This window comes from Apodemus sylvaticus, chromosome 16 (genome assembly GCF_947179515.1).
Source record: "Apodemus sylvaticus chromosome 16, mApoSyl1.1, whole genome shotgun sequence".
Classification (NCBI taxonomy): Eukaryota; Metazoa; Chordata; class Mammalia; order Rodentia; family Muridae; genus Apodemus; species Apodemus sylvaticus.
The window spans coordinates 34,273,983-34,296,012 of NC_067487.1; the positions used below are offsets into that span (position 1 = coordinate 34,273,983).

Here is a 22,030-nt window from a genome sequence, read left to right on the forward strand (position 1 = left end):
TCCCTTCACTTTTCCTTCTCATTCAGCTGAGATGACCTATGGATGATAGGTCTGCTGCACAGAATTTTCAAGGTGAGGCTCATTGTTTGTAAAGGTCACCCACCAAGTCAGTGCAGACAGCAAGCAGCAGCAGCAACAGCAACGACCACAACATCAGCAACAACAAGAGCAGCAGCAGCAACAAGAGCAGCAGCAGCAACAAGAGCAGCAGCAGCAACAACAGCAGCAGCAACAACAGCAGCAGCAACAGCAGCAACAGCAGCAGCAGCAACAACAATGACAACAACAACATCAGCAGCAACAAGAGCAACAGTAGCAACAACAGCAGCAGCAACAGCAGTAGCAACAGCAGCAGCAACAGCAGCAACAACAAGAGCAACAGTAGCAACAACAACAGCAGCAGCAACAGCAACAGCAGCAGCAACAGCAACAGCAGCAGCAGCAGCAGCAGCAGCAGCAGCAGAAACACCAGCGGCAAGCAGGGATTTTTGTTGTTGGTTGGGCTTTTCTTGTTTATTTTTGTTGATTTGTTTTTTTTTCTAGAGTGAGTTTTTAAGGAGAAAAGGGGAAGTCTGTGCTAGGGTGAGTTGATAAGTCCTGATTGGACATTTTACCCAAAAAAACAATTTTGATTGTTAGTGCTTGGTATTTTGCCTCAGGAATGAATCAGTGGCCTAATAATGGTACAGACTTTGGGAGCTAGCTTTAGGAACATAATATAAGTTTAGCAAGACAGAGGGAAAAGGGTGCCTGTGTCTTACGGTGTGTAGAGATCAGATGACAACCAAATGTAGTTAATCCACCTTACATGGGTTCCTGAGATTTAACTTCAGTCACCAGGCTAATATGAAAGCTTGCCTATATTATCCAAGGGATGGTGATGCCCATATTCAGACTGGGCCTTTCCTCTGTGGAAATACCTCACAGATACACTAAAATATGCTTTGTTGTTGATATTAACTCCAATCAAGTTACAGTCAAAACTGATCATCACAGACTGATTCAACTGACTGGTAACAATATTATTATAAAACATCATTTGTCAAAGTAATCTATACTGAATAGGAGATTTCATGTAGTGGTGTAGAAATCTAGTTAAGGGAGAAAAAGGGATATGGATATTTAGTTGATTATACCTCAAAAGCTTTCTGATGGTATACACACACACATGCACACACACCACATCTTCTATGTACCTTTTTATTTTCAGTCAGATTAAGGAAATGCACTTTTTTCTACACTTTCTTTACGTTAAGAATGGTCTGCCTTGAAATGAACAATTAAGAATGAGAAAGATACCTGACCCCAGAGTGCTTCTTCCCCAGTGAGAGGTAAGCCTATAAGTACGATAAGAACCCGAGACACTCGGTCTGGATAAATATATAGTACCTCCCACCTGGCACAATGTTCAACGTCCATTATAAAATTATGAACCATGGAGGCTCTGAAGAAGGTAGAGAGATCACTACAGGAAAGGCAGGCTAGAGAAATGGGAAACTGCCAGGAGAGGGAGATGGCAGATGCCAGCTGCAGCCCACGTGCCCAGAGCTCATCACCGGTCCTTCACCCGTGACAATCGTCCACCTAAGACTGCTCCTCTAGCTCGCAATCTCCGTGTCCCTGAGCTGAGCTTCTTGGTGCTCAGCAGAGAACTTCTCAGACGCTTCAGCTCACGGTGCCCGGGTGGGAATCTGGGCACTGTGCTGAGCATGTGTGAAGCCTTCCTCTTTCCCTTGAATGGTCAAAGCAATGAGAAGAGTGTGTGAAAAACATTGAGAATTTTTCTATTATATGATGTGTTTTGATCATGTCCATCAGCCCATTTCTACCCCTGTCAGTTTCCCTCCTGAATGTTTTGTTTTTCATTTGTCCCACAGAGTCTGCTCAGTGCCAACAGCATGTGTGTGGGTGTGTGGATGTGCAGGTCATGTGCTGGAATTGGAGGCCGTAAGGAACTACTGTGAGCCAGCGACAGTTCAACTCTTGCGAAACGTGCCCCCACTTCCCTGATCTGTTTGTCACTCAGGAAATCGGCACAGTGGCTGTACTAGCTGACCCCTGCCTCCTTCCACCTCAGTGCTCCCCCATTCTGGGAGTGTAAAGCTCCTTAAGGGGGCTCCCCGTGGGTCAGTGCTGCTGTCCTGGGATGTCCCTTTGTCCTGGTTTATTTGCTGTTCCTATGTTCTTTGGACCAAAAACAAAGGAAAATATGGTGATGGCAGTGTGTGTCTAGTATTCCACCACTCCATCAAGGAGGAAGTTCAACGGAGTCCTGGGCTACTTGAAAACCAGTGTGTGGGATGAGGGGAGATGGAAGGAGTGGAAAAGGGCAGGAAAGGAGTGGAGAGGGGAGGGGGACAAAGGGCATGGGAAGAGATGGGAAAGCTAACAGCCTACATGGATTTCAAAACCTGCATGCAGATCTGGTGCAAAGTGGGGTCTCAAAAGACCCGGACAGCCAGAGAGCACAGGAGATTCCCACTGGAGAAAGCACTCCCTGCTCTTACTGCTGTGAACTGCAAGAAATTCACTCAGCTCTGGCAGTTGTCCAAGAGCCTGAAAAGTGCTCGACACCACAAGGGAAGCTACTGAGACACACACACACACACACACACACACACATCCCCTAGGGACGCTGAGCCCCTCTGAGCCAAAGGCACCTTGCACCTGTGAGTGGCAGAGCTGGCTAACAGTGCTCGCTCTGCCAGGCCTCTTTCCCTGGCCCCTCTTGCTGGGAAGTAGGAAGGGTTACTGGGTTGGCCCCTGCCCTGTTGGCTGTGTAATCAGAGTACTGCGAGCCAGGAATGACCTTCAGAAACTCGGTGAACAGCAGCTGCGCTCCTGGGACTGTTTCTTTAAACCTGGCACACAGGAAAGGAAAGAAACCTGGTCTGTGTTCCTGGTTCGGCTGGCTAGAGCTGTATCACTTTTATTGATATTTTTTAAACAGCCAACTTTGGCTTTGTTAACTTTCTATTGCGGTTCCATTCTCACTGAAATTAACATGCATCAAGTTTCTGCTTCCTTTTGTTGTTGCTGTAAACACAAGGCAGAGAGTGCTAGAGGATACCTATTCATTCTAGAGTATACCTATTTATTCTAGATTGTACCTACTAATTCATTTTTAAAAGTTTAATAGCATTTGACAGTGAACTGTAAGGAATAAGCAATGCCTAGATCTACTCAAGAGTTTAACCTCAGCGAAGTTATTAAGCATAATAATAATGCGATACATAAATAATGAAAACTGCAGCTCATAGAGATATCATTTATTTCATGCAAAGCTACACAATATTCTATATTTTAATAATGAATCATATAAACATTAAAAAAATTCATTACATCACAGAAAATTACAACACTACAAAGGAATTGCCTGTCAGTGAGTTTGTCAAAATTAAACTAAGAAACGTTATGCATAGATAAAGTCAAAGATGCTAACTAACTTACTGATAGCACTTTGCAGGTTTTTCCAAATATAGATTTGAAAATGTAGTGAGAATCTACTGGAAAAAAAAGTTAAATCTACAACCTACTGACCAGGTAGGAAAATATCCGTTGTTATACATCCAGTAATAAAAGCTGATTAAAGATAAACTTGGCATCATGCACCCCCAAATAAAAAGTTACCATTTTGAAAATTGTGATTGGACAGACATTTGAAGAAATTTATGTTCTATTTCACCCAGGCAACTGAATTATATGAAGGCAAAATACCAAGCTCTTTATCAATGCAATGTGGAAGTCGGGCTTCAGGTATGCTTGTCTTGGATACTGGTATATGCACATATACATATGAAGAAACTTAGGAAATGCAGGCATGTTTCAAAGTCACATAAGAGTACTTCACTTTAGAATGTTGTCCTAAGGCAGTATGTTGAGTCAGAACTTATTTAAGAATGACTTTAAACTACTCAAAAGCAATACTACAATTATTTACCTACAAAACAATTTATAAAAATTAAATACCAGGAAAATAACAACATCAATAATTAGAGCTTTTTGTACTTTTCAATGTTATAATTTATATATATTAGATTATAGTAATTTAAAAGATAGGTATACATACTTTCTATCTTCTAAAATGACAAAAAAAAAAACCCTTCAAGTTGTTCTCAAAATAAAGACAAAAACAAATCCATTGGATCGTTTAAAAAAATAAATAAATAACACAATCTCTCCCCTACAACTTGGCATGCCTAACAGGGAAGATATTAGCCAGTATTCTTTCAATAAAGACAGAGATTTATGTCATAATACCAACTGCAATAGTCAGCCATTCCCAATATTCTTTTGCACCAAGCACAGCAAAATACGTTTACAAGTAATCAATATAATCATAAAAGGAACGGTTTTCTAGGAAGAAGCAAAAACACCTTTTAGGATAGTGGTAACAGAATTATGTAGTCTTACTTGATCAAGAACATTTTAAATTTAGCAAGACTTCACCTGATCTCAACGCACAAATGATTTGAAAATGGAACTGTGCTGTTGTTCCAGTGGCTAATACGGAAGGACCTGGAGGTGCGAGCATGTTCCCTGGGCAGCAGAAAGGAGGGCAGTGCCTGCCCAGGAAGATGACTCACAGGGCGGAGATCCAGGAGCTGAAACAGCGCTGCTAAACCTGCCTAGTCTAACAAGTCTCTAGCCACAAAAGTACTGTGTAAAAAAAAAAAAAAAAAAAAAAAAAAAAATCAAATTTCACTCCTCTTCATCCCTTAATCTATTTCACTTTTAAACAGAGCATTTTTATGAATTCCTTTTTATGATGAAATATCTCATAGTTCTTAATGTTGGGTATCTTAAAATCATTTTATACAAAATTTTACCATGAAAATACATTTTACTCCATAGTAACGCCAAAGAAAATGCATCGAGCTAGTATTCAGTATGCTTCTGTTCAGACACTGGCCACCAGTCCAGCAAACGAGGTTTACTACTTCAGGTACAATACTGTTATTTCAGACTGGGATTTGAAGTCAAGTAGTTCCTTTTGAGTGTACTGCTCATTAACAACTGTGTACATAAACAAAAGAGAAAAGTCTACCAGTACAAGAAAGTCATGCGGTGAAGGGAAGAGGGAAAGAGGGAGGTGGGAGGGACGGAGGCACAAAGAAAGGCAAAGCCTACGTGCATTTACCTCTTAGCTTTAAAGTTAAATATCATATAGTCCATTGCACTTTGAAACGCAAGTGTGCATAACTCCTTAGGGACATGTTTTGTCTCTTAGTACAAATGTACTATCATCCTTGGAATCCAGGCATGGCACATTCAAATTCTAAGTATAAATTTTACTTTACAACAAGAAAGTTTTAAGTTTTATTTTCCCTATAATACGGCAATCAACACACTATTGAAAACATTCCTTAAACCTATTAAAGGAATAAAGTGAGGTCTGTAAATAAACATGAATGAAATTTGTCCATCCACACGCTACAATATGCTTTAAGCACACGGTGCCTTTCCTACCCACACTCAGTTTGAATGGATCTTATGCTCACATGTTAGACTGGACATCTGAATGGTGCAGTCCAGACACATATCAACAAGTGACCTCTCTGTGGACAGTGCGGACCGCTCAATCTGATCTGTTTTTACAATGGGAACTTTTCATGCTTTGAGTGAACTCTTAACACTTTTGTAATGTGAGATCCTTTTGTGAAATGAAATTATTCCAAAACTCTTGTATGATGTGGTCTGATAGCAAATTTTTATAATTACATTTATATTTTAATCCTTCTGAAAATTCTTTTTACAAAAATGTGCTATTAATAAAAGGGTTATATAGTTTTAAAAAGTAAATTAACAATACATATAGCTGATTCTTGAAATTTATAGATTTTTCTATAATATTTTGAGTTAATAGCTTGTTAAATATTCTTAACTAATAATTATGTTAAAAATATTGATCTGGGTGCTATAGCACATTTCTATGATTGTAGAACTTGAGATGTGAAGGAAGACCAGGAGTTCAGGGTCATCCTCAGTTATATACACAGTTTGAGGACAGCCTGGGCTACATGAAAACCTGTCTCAAAAAAACAAATTTTTAGATAATTCTATGATATCTGTTAACATGTAAGAAAACGAGTACCAGAAATAATTCTTTAAGGAAACCACTTTGCACATAAAGCATACCAATTCTGTGGTAATATTTGTGTTACTGTGTCATTACATGTTAATAAGTATCTGAAAAAAATATTGTACACACTATCAATGCTTAATAAATATTAACTTAATTCCTCAGAAATAAAGTCAAGGCTTCCAGCTTGAAATCACTGCCCTCTAAACTCAAGTTTACCCAGGAAAGTCACTTTTCTATACGGTTGTATACAAAGCCCTGTAAGAAAAACTCCTTAAAATTTTGGACACTCTGGATCCTTGAAAAAACAAAAACTCACTGTGGCAATAACTCAAAACCCTATAATGAGATGGAGTATTTGTGAAGCATCTGCACGTATAGGCACACTTCTGTTGGTGTAACCTTAAAGGGAAGCTCCTGAATTCCTTTGCACACTCCTATCGATCTGTCTTAGTGCATTATCAAAGTTAGTAGAAAAATTGGACAGCCCTTCTCTTTTTATCCTTCTACTCTGACAATAGCATCTGAGTATTAAGGGAAAAAAAAAACCCAAAACCAAAAACATATTTAAGAAAAATATTTCAAAGTAAATCTACAGAACAAATAATGAATCACTATTTCAGGAACTTCATAAACTAGTTCATTTTGCTTTGGGGACTTTGAAGCTTCTCAAAGACCCCTTTGTATGATAATCATTCCTGTCCCTTCAAAGTACTAGGAGAGAGTACTAGAGAGAGAGCGCGCAGCACAGCAGACAACTTGCTTTGTCTTTCTAAACCCTAGCACATGATCATCAATTTAACTCCCTCACACAGCTTAGTGAGGTAGATCTGTAGGAAAGTAGTAAATAAGTCCTTCATTCTGAAAATGAAGAAACTGAGGCACTGAAAGGGTCCGTGATCTGCTTAAGGTATTCCAGGAACCAATCATGAAATTATAAACAACATTACATTATTACTGCTCTAATCAACTGCTCTCTGACTGCCTTTTACAGTAAAAGGTCATATGCATATGTGTCCTGGGATGGAGCAGGCTACACAACCTTCAATTCAGCGTAAATCTATCTATTGATGATTATTTAAAGGGGAATCTAGGTGGAAGATCACAAAAAAATGCAACCATTAAAAAAAAGGTAATGAGAATTGAATACTTCCTTTCAGTGCCTACCTACACAGAACTATGTCCTCAACATATGACAGAGTAACACTGGAGCATTAGTAATAATTACAAGGAAAACAGGTGTGAAACTGTCCTGGACAAGTTCAAGTCTGAAAACCCCATTCAGAATGTATTCTGTAAGAGGAACAAACAGAACAATCCCTGCTAACACATGCTAAGCTATATTCACTTGGTAATAAAACTCTGGTCTTTAAACACAATACCCAACTTTGGCTTAAATGCAATGGTTGAAACAACCAATTTAAAATAATAAGCATGTTTAACAAGTTATTACTATACATTTTCATTTTAATATATTTTCCTGATTTTTTCTAAGCTATAATTTAAGTGTTAATAATACTCATAAATGGATTATTTTACCATTCAATAGCTGAAACAGCCAGATGTTTTCTTTACAAGGAGCATTAACAGGAATCTTTTAAATATTAGAGAATTGGGGCTGGAAAGATGGCTCAGTGGTTAACAGCATTGACTGCTCTTCCAAAGGTCCTGAGTTCAACTCCCAACAACCACATGGTGGTTCACAACCATCCCCTTTTCTGGTGTGTCTGGAAACAGCTACAGTGTGCTCATATAAATGAAATAAACCTTAAAAAATTTAAATATTAGAGAATCTGGGGAACTCTTTGGCTATAAAACAAACAAATCTATTTATCATTAATATTTAGGATTTTTCTTGGATGGGATGATTAGCATCAAGTTAATATTCTAAATGTTAAAGATGAATATTTTTCTCTGAAATGAAAATATTTCACAAAGCAATAATTTCAAAACCATAAAAAAGGTCCAGTTACTACAAAGACAGAAAAGAATAACACATCACCCAATTAGAATACACATGCTAAAGACACAAACACTATCAATTGAAGAATCATCTTAATTATCCATGCACAATTCCATGGAAATGTACACAGATCTGAAGAAGAGCCGCTTACATTCAGTTATGTCTGATACATAAGCCCCGTTTAAGACAATGAGTTTAGTGAATACGGCAATTATTTGAGGTCTCAGTTCACTTTCAGTTCTTTGGAAAAAGTTGAACATTTTTAAAGAAATACTAAAAATTTAAGTTACAGTTATAAAATTGTAGAATTTAGTATGACTTATGGCTTCATTGAATTTTAAAATAACTCTCCTAAAAAATTAGCATGAAACCAAGTTAGGTCTATGTTTATCATGTGTTGAGTCCTTCCACTTAACTATACCTCTAAGGCAGATGCTTCAGATGCTATCCAATAAAACCTATCAGGAAATAGGATGCTCTATTCAACAAACCATAACCTAATATTGTTAAGATGTGATCAATTTTCAATGCTGTTTTTGTTATCCTAACACTGTTTACAGAGAGAACAGAGGAAATGCAGGGCACGAAGATGTTTTAAAGGCTGAGCTGATGTGTTGTCCTTGGTTACTTGATCCATTAATTACTTCAGACTTTAGATATCTTCAAATATTATGCTGGAAGACATGGAGAGATATCGTCCACCAGGTTGATACCTAAAACATAAACATAGAAGAATTATCTAAAATATCAAAAATGAAACTAATTATACAATTTGTAAAGACCATAACATTTATTTACTAGTTAAAAGTAGAACCCTATCTCCCAAAATTCTAATTTAAAAGGACTTAATTGTAAATCACTGGCAACTGTAAGAAACATTCCACAGACTGCATAAATAACCATGCTTAATTTTAAAATATAGAGTATTCTAGGGCTTTTGCTAGTTATGGGTAATACTAAATACCTTTAATATGTGTGATTATTTTTCTGTTTTTATTTTTGAAGTTAGTATGCAAAGTAATGGGCTTATTTATGACATGCATATGTGCACACACACACACACACACACACACCATTACATTGTATTCATATTCATTCCATTCCACTGTTAACCGCAGCCCTGCTCCCTTCTTGCTGTTCTTCTTCCTCCCCACAAGTCGTCCTCCCTTCTGATCCTCTCTTCAACCCACCTAAGATCTTTTTCTTCTCCCTCATGGTCTCTTTAATACTTTTATGACCCTTTGAGACTGGCTTATTTCATTTAACATGACTTTTAGTTACAAATATTTTCTTGCAAAGTCATGTTTACATTTCTCCTTATGGTTGGATAAAATCCCTTTGTATACAGAGATCACATTTTCTTTTAACCTTTCCTCTGTTGGTAGAATCTTGTCTGGCTCCATGTCTTTGCCTCCACGAATAAAGAACAGTAGATAGAGATGTGCTAGATCTGTATGGTGTCCCACCTACGAGTCTTTTGGAGATACAAACGGTGGCAGAGATGGGTCATATGGCAGTTTTGTTTCTCATAGCAAAACAACTGAAAGTGCAGGCTTTATAGTCAGAGTTTGCAACTCAAGGCAAATTACTGAGCCTTTGAGGACATTAATCCAGTAAGAATTTTTGCAATAAAAGAAAATGTTGTTAAAATGTTTATAGTGTGTCTGACATCAAAACATATTAGGCATACAGATATGACTAAAGATAATAAATGTCACAAATGGAATTGTCAAATAAAGATGTAAATATAGTCATAATTCCTAGTTCTCTGTCTTATTTCTTTGTTTGTTTGGGTTTTTTTGGATTTGGATTTTTTCGAGACAGGGTTTCTCTGTATAACCCTGGCTGTCCTGGAACTTACTTTGTAGAGGCAGGCTGGCTTCGAACTCAGAAATCTGCCTGCCTCTGCCTCCCAGAGTGCTGGGATTACAGGCGTGCGCCACCACCGCCCGGCCTCTGTCTTATTTCTTAATTCTAATGTCACTCCTGTTATATAAAAATACCTATTTCAATTATAACTAGTGAATGATATAATTTTTTGGTGCATCTTTTTTTCTTCAGCAGAGCTCACTGTATTTCTGATTCTGGCATGGATTTACTAACTGGGCTAGGCAGCCTCCTATCTTAGCTGCTCAAATGCTGAGATTACAGGCAGGTATCACCACACCTAGCAGACTGTCATGATTTTTAAAAGCATACACTACTTAGACAGTATAGAAAGGTATCAAATGCTAAGGGCATAGATTAGCTGGTAGATGCTTGCTTAGCATATACAGCTCCCTGGGTTTAACACTCCTTACTAAATAAACTGCCTATAGTGGGGCACACCTGTAATAGAAGGCCAATGCAGGGGGACCAGATCAAAATCTCCCTCAGCTGCTAGAAGGCAACCTGGGATACATTAGACTTGGTCTCAAAAAGCAAAACCAAGCAAAAAAGGTTGTAAATATTACTTCATATTTTTGAATTGATAATGAAAAAGGCATCTTTTTCTTCTCTTGTTAGGCAGGGTATCCAACCGAGGTCTTCTGCATTCCAGACAATCACACCCCCACCAAGCCTTCTCCTCAGCACAATACTTTTCTTATACTTAGTTAACTGTTGTTTTCAAGCTCCTTACATCAGTTCATCATTAAAATCTCAGAAGCACACAAGAGCCAAATGACACAGCCAGCACTTACTTACCTTCCTGACTCCGGTTCCAGAGAATCATCAGTAAATGTTTCGGCATTAAAATCCAGAGGTTCTGCATCCTGGAGAAGTTCTATTCGGTCTCTTTCAGTCCTGTTATTAGCCCTGGTGTATTTGGATGCTGTTCAAAAGAAGAAAAACAATGGCTACTTCTCTATTGTCTTTGAATTTATGAATCACAGGGGAAAAAAATCAAGACTGCAGTAAATGCTGATTATGAAGACAACAACCATAAGTTGTTTGGTTCTTAGAAAATCAGATTCAAATTAAGACAATGTAATACAAAATAAGGACAATTTATTGAGCCATCTAGCTAGCTCAAAGCAGGTAGTATGATGATTTAGAAAATAAAAATTAGAATCTATATTTAATTATGATTATCACCACGGTGAAATTGTTTATTTGGTTTCATAGTGAACCTTTATTTTGGCTAGAATTTTGAAGTATATGGCAGTTCAACTTCAACTCTTGAAGAAAAGTATATCTATCCCATAAAGCATGAAGCTGGGCAATTCTGGCCAGATAGATAGATAGATAGATAGATAGATAGATAGATAGATAGATAAATAGATAGATAGATGCATGCATGCATGCATGCATGGATAAAGTCTATTTGAATTTTTCTAGCCACCATATTCAAAATTATAAAGACAGATCTGAAATTAATTTATCCAAAAGTACTGCCAACACAGAGGTATCCACACTGCAAGTATTCAGTGGCCCCTTGACCAGTAGGTCACTATAGTCCCAGTAAGTATCTGTTTTCCACATGAATAGGAGTTTCTTAGAAACAATTTACATTATCAAAGTCATGCTTTAGGCAGATCAAGTATCTTTAAAAAAAAAAAAAAAAAGCCCTCCACCCAGTCTTTTCTGCTGGGGCAGACTCTTAGTCTGTTCCAGTAAAGACACCATATCCTGACCCATCCTAGAGGACTTAATGCAATCAGAGCAGTTGGTCAGAACCTCCCCTCAACCCCCTCCAGAGTCCCAGAGCTGCTGCTGGGAGCCTGGTGGACTAGAGACCCACCACCCACCAACCCCCCCCCCCAGCTCCCCCTACCCCCCCAAATACCACTTCCCTTCTATGCCTTCCACACCTCCACCTGTTCCTTTCTTCCAGGGCAGAATCCTAGCTGGCCTGCTCCTGTCTCATCCTAGAGGACCCTCTGCACTCAGAGCAGTAGAAGACCTGTTAACACTCAGAGCAGTTGAGGACCAGCTGCACTCAGAGCAGTTGGACAGCAGCTTGACTGCTCCACTAAACATCCAACAGTCTGAAGGCATCCCAGGAGAGCTACTGTGACCAGAGCAACACATCAGCAGCTTCTATGTCCTGATGAAGAACCCCCACTTGGAAGGCCCAACAGGTTGTCTGCTACAGCTAGGGCTGCAGGCCTAACAGAGACCTGAAGCAGCCTAAGGACAAAAGAGGCAGACTCCAGACAGTCACCCAGACCAACACACCCCAGGGATATCCAGATAGTGAAAGGCAAGCACAAGACCATCAGCAACAGAAGCCAAAATACATGGACATCATCAGAAGCTAGTTCTCCCACAACAGCAAGCCCTGAATACAATAGCACACCAGAAAATCTGTCCTAAAATCCTATCTCATGAAGATAATAGAGTCCTTTAAGAGGGATATCAATAACTCACTGAAAGAAATACAGGAAAACACAGGTAAACAGGTGAAGGAACTGAATAAAGTGATCCAAGACCTAAAAGTGGAAGTAGAAACAATAAAGAAACACAAATGGAGGCAAACCTGGAAATAAAAAACCCAAGAAAGTGGTCAGGAGTTACAAATGTAAGTATCACCAATAGAATACAAGAGATTGAAAAGAGAATCTCAGATGTAGAAGATACTGTTGAAGAGATTGACACAACTGTCAAAGCAAATTCAACGCATAAAAAACTCCTAACCCAAAGCATCGAGCAAATTCAGGACACAATGAAAAGACTAAATCTAAGAATATTCAGAAGAGGAGAATGAAAATTCTAAGCTCAAGGGACCTGAAAATGTCTTCAGCAAAATCATAGAAGAAAACTTCCCCAAACTAAAGAAAGAGATGGCTGTAAAGGTACAAGAAGCCTATAGGACACCAAATAAACGGGACCAGAAAAGAAAATCCTCTCGTCACATAATAATCAAAACACTAGAAGGACAGAGCAAAGAAAGAATATTAAAAGCTCCAAGGGAAAAGGGCCAAGTAACATACAAAGGTAGGCCTATCAGAATTACACCAGACTTCTCAGCAGAGACTATGAAAACCAGAAAAGCCTGGTCAGAGGTCATGCAGACTCTAAGAGAAGACAAAGGTCTGCCCAAGCTAAAACTTTCAATCAACATAGATGGGGAAAATAAAATATTCCAGGACAAAACCAAATTCAAACAGTACCTATCTACCAATCCAGCCCTACAGAGGATTCTAGAAGGAAAACAAGGGTACCTTGTGTAGGAGGGTACCTACACCAAAGACAAGACAAGATATTAATCATTTCACAACAAAGCCAAAAGGAAAGAACCATAAGCACATAAAGCCACCTACAAAAACAAACATATTGGGAACCAACGGTCATGTCTTTAATATCTCTCAATATTAATGGACTCAACTCACTTATAAAAAGACATAAGCTAACAGACTGGATATGTAAAAAAGATCCAGCATGTTGCTGCATACAAGAAACACACCTCAATAACAAAGAAAGCCACTATCTCAGAGTAAAAGGATGGAAAACAGTCTTCCAAGCAAATGATCCCAGAAAACAAGCAGGCAGTGCCATCCTAATATGCAATAAAATAGACTTTCAACCAAAAGTTGTCAAGTATGATGAAGACGGACAATTCATACACATACAAGAGAAAATCTACCTATGTTCATAGCAGCCTTATTTATAATAGCCAGAAACTGGAAAGAACCCAGATATCCCTCAGTGGAGAAATGGATACAGAAAATGTGGTATATATACACAATAGAGTACTATTCAGCAATTAAAAACAAAGAATTCATGAATTTTTTAGGCAAATAGATGGAACTGGAAAATATCATCCTAAGCGAGGTAATGCAATCACAAAAGAATACATATGGAATGCAATTATTGATAAGTGGATATTAATTAGCCCTGAAGATCTGAATACTGAAGATACAATTATCATATCATATGATTCCCATGAAGAAGGAAAAAGAGGACCCTAATCCTGGAAAGGCTTGATCCAGCATTGTAGGGGAGTACCAGGACAGAGAAAAGGGAGGGGGAAAGATAGGAGAATGGATGAAGAGAAGAGGACTTATGAGACATATGGGGAGGGGGGGGAACTGGGAACGGGGAAAGCTTTTGGATTGTAAACAAAGAATACTGAAAATAAAAATATATATATATAAAGTCTCAATTCTGAACATGTATGCCCCAAATGCAAGAGCACCCACATTCATAAGAGAAACTTTACTAAAGCTCAAAAGTCACATTGAAGTCCACACAATAATAGTGGGAGACAGCCCACTGTCACCAATGGACAGGTCATTGAAACAGAAACTAAAAAGAGACACAGTGAAACTAAGAGAGGTTATGAGCCAAATGGATTCAACAGACATCTACAGAACATTTCACCCTAAAAGAATACACCTTCTTCTCAGCACCTCATGGTACCTTCACCAAAATCTACCATATAATTGGTCACAAAACAACCCTCAACTGATACAAGAATATTGAAATAATACCATGCATCCTAGCAGACCACCATGGCCTAAGTCTGGTCTCCAAGAACAGTAAAAACTACAGAAAACCTACATACATGTAGAAACTGAACAACTCTTTACTCAATGATAACTTGGTGAGGGCAGACATAAAGAAAGAAATTCAAGACTTCCTGGAATTTAATGAAACTACTGACACATCATACCCAGACTTATAGGACAAAATGAAAGCAGTGCTAAGAGGAAAGTTGATAGTACTATGTACCCTGGTAAAGAAACTGGAGAGATCTTACACTAGCAACTTCACAGCACACCTGAGAGCTCTAGAACAAAAAGAAGCAAATTCCCCCCAAGAGGAGTAGAAGGCAGGAAATAGTCAAAATCAACCAAATCTAAACAAAGAAAACATAAGAAGAATCAATAAAACCAGAAGCTAGTTCTTTGAGAAAATCAACATGATAGATAAATTCCTAGCAAAACTAACTAAAGGACCAAGAGGCAGTATCCAAATTAACAAAATCAGAAATGAAAAGGGAAACATAACCAGAGAAATGGAGAACATTCAAAAAAAAAATTCATCAGATCCTACTATAACAACCCTTACACCAGTCAGAATGGCTAAGATTAAAAATTCAGGAGACAGCAGGTGTTGGAGAGGATGTGGAGAAAGAGGAACACTCCTTCACTGCTGGTGGGGTTGCAAATTGGTACAACCACTCTGGAAATCAGTCTGACGGTTCCTCCGAAAACTGGATACCTCACTTCCAGAAGATCCTGCTATACCACTCCTGGGCATATACCCAGAGGATTCCCGACCATGTAATAAGGATACATGCTCTACTATGTTCATAGCAGCCCTATTTATAATTTGCCAGATGCTGGAAAGAACCCAGGTATCCCTCAACAGAAGAGTGGATGCAAAAAATGTGGCATATCTACACAATGGACTACTATTCAGCCATTAGAAACAATGAATTCATGAAATTCTTAAGTAAATGGATGGAGCTAGAGAACATCATACTAAGTGAGGTAACCCAGACTCAAAAGGTGAATCATGGTATGCACTCACTAATAAGTGGATATTAACCTAGAAAACTGGAATACCCAAAACATAATCCACACATCAAATGAGGTACAAGAAGAAAGGAGGAGTGGCCCCTTGTTCTGGAAAGACTCAGTGAAGCAGTATTTGGCAAAACCAGAACGGGGAAGTGGGAAGGGGTGGGTGGGAGGACAGGGGGAGAGAAGGGGGCTTATGGGACTTTCGGGGAGTGGGGGGGCTAGAACAGGGGAAATCATTTGAAATGTAAATAAAAAATATATCGAATAAAAAAAAGTGATAAAAAAAAAACATATACCCTTACCAAAACTGGAAAATCTAGATGAAATGGATAGGTTTCTAGACAGATACCACATATCAAGTTAAATCAAGAGTGGGTAAACTAAAGAGGCCCATATCTCAAGGAAATAGAAGTCATTAAAAATCTCCCAACCGATCTTACTGGCGGCGGCGGAGGCGGCGGCAGCAGCAGCGGCAGCAGTGCAGCAGTGGCTGGTCCAGCTGAAGGGCCATCAGCAGTGGAACCAAGGCGACACAGGGTCCAGTTAGGCCCTGCGCCCACGACCACTGACCTTCGCTGACCAGCCAGGAGGCAAGCAGCTGCGGTTCTGCGGAGCCTTTCGCTGCACGGAAGCCACTTCAGAACTCTGCTTCCCGCCAGTCAGGAGAGACTCACCTCCATCTTGATTTCGGACTCCAGAGATCAGACAGACTGAGGTACACAAACGTAATCCGAGGCCAACACCGCAGGGGTCTGAGCCCGATAGGCGTTGGCCTGCACCCAGGCCCTGGGCTGTTCGGGTAGCCATCGGGTTGCCAACCCAGCCAGGAGGTTTTTTTGCCCTGGCCGGCGCACCCGCTGCCATTTTGCCTACAGGACCCAGAGTGCTCAGGAGGGCAGAGATGGCTAACAAGCATAGCCTGAGGCTAACAAAACGGGGGTCTAGGCCCCAAAAGACACAGGACTGACCCCAAGAACTGGGCGGCTTGGTGGGCCATCTGTGTAGCAACCCGCCCAGGAGATTGTTACCACAGCAGACTCTCCCGGTGCTTTCGGGGAGCGCAGACGCGCACACCGGCCATCCGGGTCACCTGGCAGACCCAATTAACAGTCATAGCCCTAGGGGAACTTTGCTCGGACCTTGGCCTCCCAGGCTTTTGCCTGGACTCAGGGACTGGGCGGCCAGGCTAACCTTGTGTGCACCAGCCTGGTTGGGGAATCAGCTGCCCAGCAGAGTGAGCGGAACACAGGGGAGGTCACAGCAGCATACACCTTCGGCGCTCCCTGGGGGTGCACACGGGCTCCATCTGGTCCACAGACGCAATCTGGGGCAAGGCCTCAGGCGGAAGCCCTCATCTCAACTCTCTCCGCTTCAGATCAGCCTGGGCGGCCGCACCACATCTCCAGGTCCCTCAAGAGGCTAGCGGGGGCTTCCGGGAGGCCAGCTGGGAGAAGTCGGTGTGCTCTGGTAAATCCTGCGGGCCCCATCGGGAGCCTTCAGATGCCTGCTTCGGGATCTGAACAGCCTGGACAGCAGCACCCTGTCTACAGGCAGTGTAGGGTGTAAGCTGTGCACCAGAGGCCAACAGGGAAGGGGCAGCTTGCACTGGTGAGTACAGCACTGACAAGACCAAGTAACACCAGTGAGAACTAGATGGCAAAAGGCAAACGCAGGAACATCACTAACAAATCAAGGCAATATGGCAACATCTGAACCCAATTCTCCTCTACCAGCATGTCCTGGATACCCCATCACACCAGTAAAACAAGATTTGGATTTAAAATCACTGGTCATGATGCTGGTACAGGAACACATGAAGGACATACTTAAAGAAATTCAGGAGAAAATGGATCAAAAGTTAGAAGCCCTTGCAAAGGAAACACAAAAATCATTGAAAGAAATCCAGGAGAATACAAAAGCCAACAAGGAGGAAACGCAAAAAACACTTAAAGAAATACAGGAGAACTTTGGTCAACAGGCTGAGGTCATGAAAGACGAAACACAAAAATCTCTTAAAGAAATACAGGAGAACTTTGGTCAACAGGCTGAGGTCATGAAAGACGAAACACAAAAATCTCTTAAAGAATTACAGGAAAGCACAAACAAGCAAGTGAAGGAGCTAAGCAAAACCATCCAGGATCTAAAATCAGAAGTAGAAAACAACTAAGAAAACTCAAAGGGAGACAAGTTTGGAGATAGAAAGCCTTGGGAAGAAATCAGGGGACAGAGATGCAAATATCAACAACAGAATACAAGAAATAGAAGAAAGAATCTCAGATGCTGAAGATTCCATAGAAACCATGGACTCAACAGTTAAAGAAAATGCAAAATGCAAAAAGCTTGTAACCCAAAATATCCAGGAAATCCAGGACACAATGAGAAGACCAAACCTAAGGATTATAGGCATAGATGAGAGTGAATATTTACAACTTAAAGGGCCAGCAAATATCTTCAATAAAATTATGGAAGAAAACTTCCCTAACCTAAAGAGAGAGGTGCCCATGAATATACAAGAAGCCTACAGAACTCCAAACAGACTGGACCAGAACAGAAATACTTCCCGTCACATAATAATCAAAACACCAAATGTTCTAAACAAAGAAAGAATATTAAAGGCAGTAAGAGAAAAAGGCCAAGTAACATATAAAGGAAGACCTATCAGAATCACAGCAGACTTTTCACCTGAGACTATGAAGGCTAGAAGGTCCTGGGCAGATCTCATGCAGATTCTAAGAGAACACAAATGCCAACCAAAACTACTATATCCAGCAAAACTCTCAATCACCATAGATGGAGAAACTAAGATATTTCACGACAAAACCAAGTTTACCCAATATCTATCCACAAACCCAGCCCTAAAAAGGATAATAAAAGTACAACACCAATACAAGGAGGGAAACTTCACCCTGGAAAAAGCAAGATAGTAACCTTTCATCAAACCCAAAAGAAGTTAAGCAATCAAATTTAAAAAATAACGTCAAAAATGATAGGAAGTAACAATCACTATTCCTTAATATCTCTTAACATCAATGGACTTAATGCCCCAATAAAAAGACACAGACTAACTGACTGGATACGTAAACAGGACCCTACATTTTGCTGCTTACAGGAAACACACCTCAGGGTCAAAGACAAACACTACCTTAGAGTAAAAGGCTGGAAGACAATTTTACAAGCAAATGGTCTCAGGAAACAAGCAGGAGTAGCCATTTTAATATCAGATAAAATTGACTTTCAACCCAAAGTCATCAAAAGAGACTCTGAGGGACACTTCTTGCTGGTCAAAGGAAAAATACAACAAGAAGAACTCTCAATCCTGAACATCTATGCTCCAAATGCAAGGGCACCCTCTTTCATAAAAGAAACTTTATTAAAACTCAAAGCACACATTGCACCTAACACAATAATTGTGGGTGACTTCAACACTGCACTCTCCTCAATGGACCGATCAGGAAAACAGAAACTAAACAAGGACACAATGAAACTAATTGAAGCTTTGGACCAATTAGATTTAACAGATATATATAGAACATTCTATCCTAAAACAAAAGAATATACCTTTTTTTCAGCACCTCATGGTACCTTCTCCAAAATCGACCATATAATTGGTCACAAGACAGACCTCAACAAATATAAGAAGATCGAACTAATCCCATGCCTCCTATCTGATCACTATGGAGTAAAAGTGGTCTTCAATAGCAACAGAAACAATAGAAAACCCATATACACGTGGAAATTGAACAATACTCTACTCAATGATACCTTGGTCAAGGAAGAAATAAAGAAAGAAATTAAAGACTTTTTAGAACACAATGAAAATGAAAACACAACATACCCAAATCTATGGGACACAATGAAAGCAGTGCTAAGAGGAAAACTCATAGCCCTGAGTGCCTCCAAAAAGAAAACGGAGAGAGCATACATTACCAGCTTAATGACACACCTGAAAGCCCTAGAACAAAAAGAAGCTATTTCACCCAGGAGGAGTAGAAGGCAGGAAATCATCAAACTCAGGGCCGAAATCAATCAAGTAGAAACAAAGAGAACCATACAAAAAATCAACAAAACCAGGAGCTGGTTCTTTGAGAAAATCAACAAGATAGATAAACCCTTAGACAGACTGACCAAAGGGCACAGAGAAAGTATCCAAATTAACAAAATTAGAAATGAAAAGGGAGATATAACAACGGAAACTGAGGAAATCCAAAAAATCATCAGATCCTACTACAAGAGCCTGTACTCAACACAACTGGAGAATCTGGAGGAAATGGACAATTTCCTTGACAGATACCAAATACCAAAATTAAATCAGGACCAACTAGACCATCTGAACAGTCCCATAAAGCCTAAAGAAATAGAAGGAGTCATAGAAAGTCTTCCAACCAAAAAAAGCACAGGACCAGATGGTTTCAGTGCAGAATTCTACCAGACCTTCAAAGAAGAGTTAACACCAATACTCTTCAAACTATTCCACAAAATAGAAACAGAAGGAACACTACCCAATTCCTTCTACGAAGCCACAATTACGCTGATACCAAAGCCACACAAAGATCCAACAAAGAAAGAGAACTTCAGACCAATTTCCCTTATGAACATCGATGCAAAAATACTCAATAAAATACTTGCCAACCGAATCCAAGAACACATCAAAACGATCATCCACCATGATCAAGTAGGCTTTATCCCAGGAATGCAGGGTTGGTTCAATATACGGAAATCCATCAATACAATCCACTACATAAACAAACTCAAAGAACAAAACCACATGGTCATTTCATTGGATGCTGAAAAAGCATTTGACAAAATTCAGCATCCTTTCATGCTTAAAGTCTTGGAGAGAACAGGAATTCAAGGCCCATACCTAAACATAGTAAAAGCAATATACAGCAAACCGGTAGCCAGCATCAAACTAAATGGAGAGAAACTTGAAGCAATCCCACTGAAATCAGGGACCAGACAAGGCTGCCCCCTTTCTCCTTATCTTTTCAATATTGTACTTGAGGTACTAGCTCGGGCAATTCGACAACATAAGGAGGTCAAAGGGATACAAATTGGAAAGGAGGAAGTCAAACTATCATTATTTGCAGACGACATGATAGTCTACCTAAGTGACCCAAAAAACTCCACTAGAGAGCTCCTACAGCTGATAAACAACTTCAGCAAAGTGGCAGGTTATAAAATCAACTCAAGCAAATCAGTGGCCTTCCTATACTCAAAGGATAAGCAGGCTGAGAAAGAAATTAGGGAAATGACCCCCTTCACAATAGCCACAAACAGTATAAAGTATCTTGGGGTGACTCTTACCAAACATGTGAAAGATCTGTATGACAAGAACTTCAAGACTCTGAAGAAGGAAATGGAAGAAGACCTCAAAAAATGGGAAAACCTCCCATGCTCATGGATCGGTAGAATCAATATAGTTAAAATGGCCATTTGGCCTAAAGCAATATACAGATTCAATGCAATACCCATCAAAATCCCAACTCAATTCTTCACAGAGTTAGAAAGAGCAATTATCAAATTCATCTGGAACAACAAAAAACCCAGGATAGCTAAAACTATTCTCAGCAACAAAAGAAATTCTGGGGGAATCAGTATCCCTGACCTCAAGCAATACTACAGAGCAATAGTGTTAAAAACTGCATGGTATTGGTACAGTGACAGGCAGGAGGATCAATGGAACAGGATTGAAGATCCAGAAATGAACCCACACACCTATGGCCACTTGATCCTCGACAAAGAGGCTGAAAACTTCCAATGGAAAAAAGATAGCCTTTTTAACAAATGGTGCTGGTTCAACTGGAGGTCAGCATGCAGAAGAATGGGAATTGATCCATCCTTGTCTCCTTGTACTAAGCTCAACTCCAAATGGATCAAGGACCTCCACATAAAGCCAGACACTCTGAAGCTAATAGAAAAGAAACTGGGGAAGACCCTTGAGGACATCGGTACAGGGAGAAAGTTTCTGAACAGAACACCAATAGCATATGCTCTAAGAGCAAGAATTGACAAATGGGACCTCATAAGGTTACAGAGTTTCTGTAAGGCAAAGGACACCATCAAGAGGACAGATCGGCAACCAACAAATTGGGAAAAGATCTTCACCAATCCTACATCAGATAGAGGGCTAATATCCAATATATATAAAGAACTCAAGAAGTTAGACTCCAGAAAACCGAACAACCCTATTAAAAAATGGGGTACAGAGTTAAACAAAGAATTCTCACCTGAAGAACTTCGGATGGCAGAGAAGCATCTTAAAAAATGCTCAACTTCATTAGTCATTAGGGAAATGCAAATCAAAACAACCCTAAGATTTCATCTTACACCAGTCAGAATGGCTAAGATTAAAAATTCAGGAGACAGCAGGTGTTGGAGAGGGTGTGGAGAAAGAGGAACACTCCTCCACTGCTGGTGGGGTTGCAAATTGGTACAACCACTCTGGAAATCAGTCTGGCGGTTCCTCCGATAACTGGGCACCTCACTTCCAGAAGATCCTGCTATACCACTCCTGGGCATATACCCAGAGGATTC

The 22,030-nt window shown here is 39.9% G+C and overlaps 1 protein-coding gene across 1 annotated transcript in view; it reads right to left on the reverse strand.

Annotated features, from left to right (window-relative positions):
* Positions 1-3,254: 3,254 nt before the first annotated feature.
* Positions 3,255-22,030, reverse strand: part of Lmbrd2 (LMBR1 domain containing 2) — an 81,716-nt gene continuing 62,940 nt past the window's right edge. Inside the window, exons 17-18 of the mRNA XM_052159430.1 lie at positions 10,731-10,857; positions 3,255-8,758 (exon numbers count right to left, since the gene is read on the reverse strand). Of these exons, the coding sequence (XP_052015390.1) occupies positions 8,698-8,758; positions 10,731-10,857 (188 nt within the window). The 3' untranslated portion in view covers positions 3,255-8,697. The remainder of the gene's footprint in view (positions 8,759-10,730; positions 10,858-22,030) is intronic.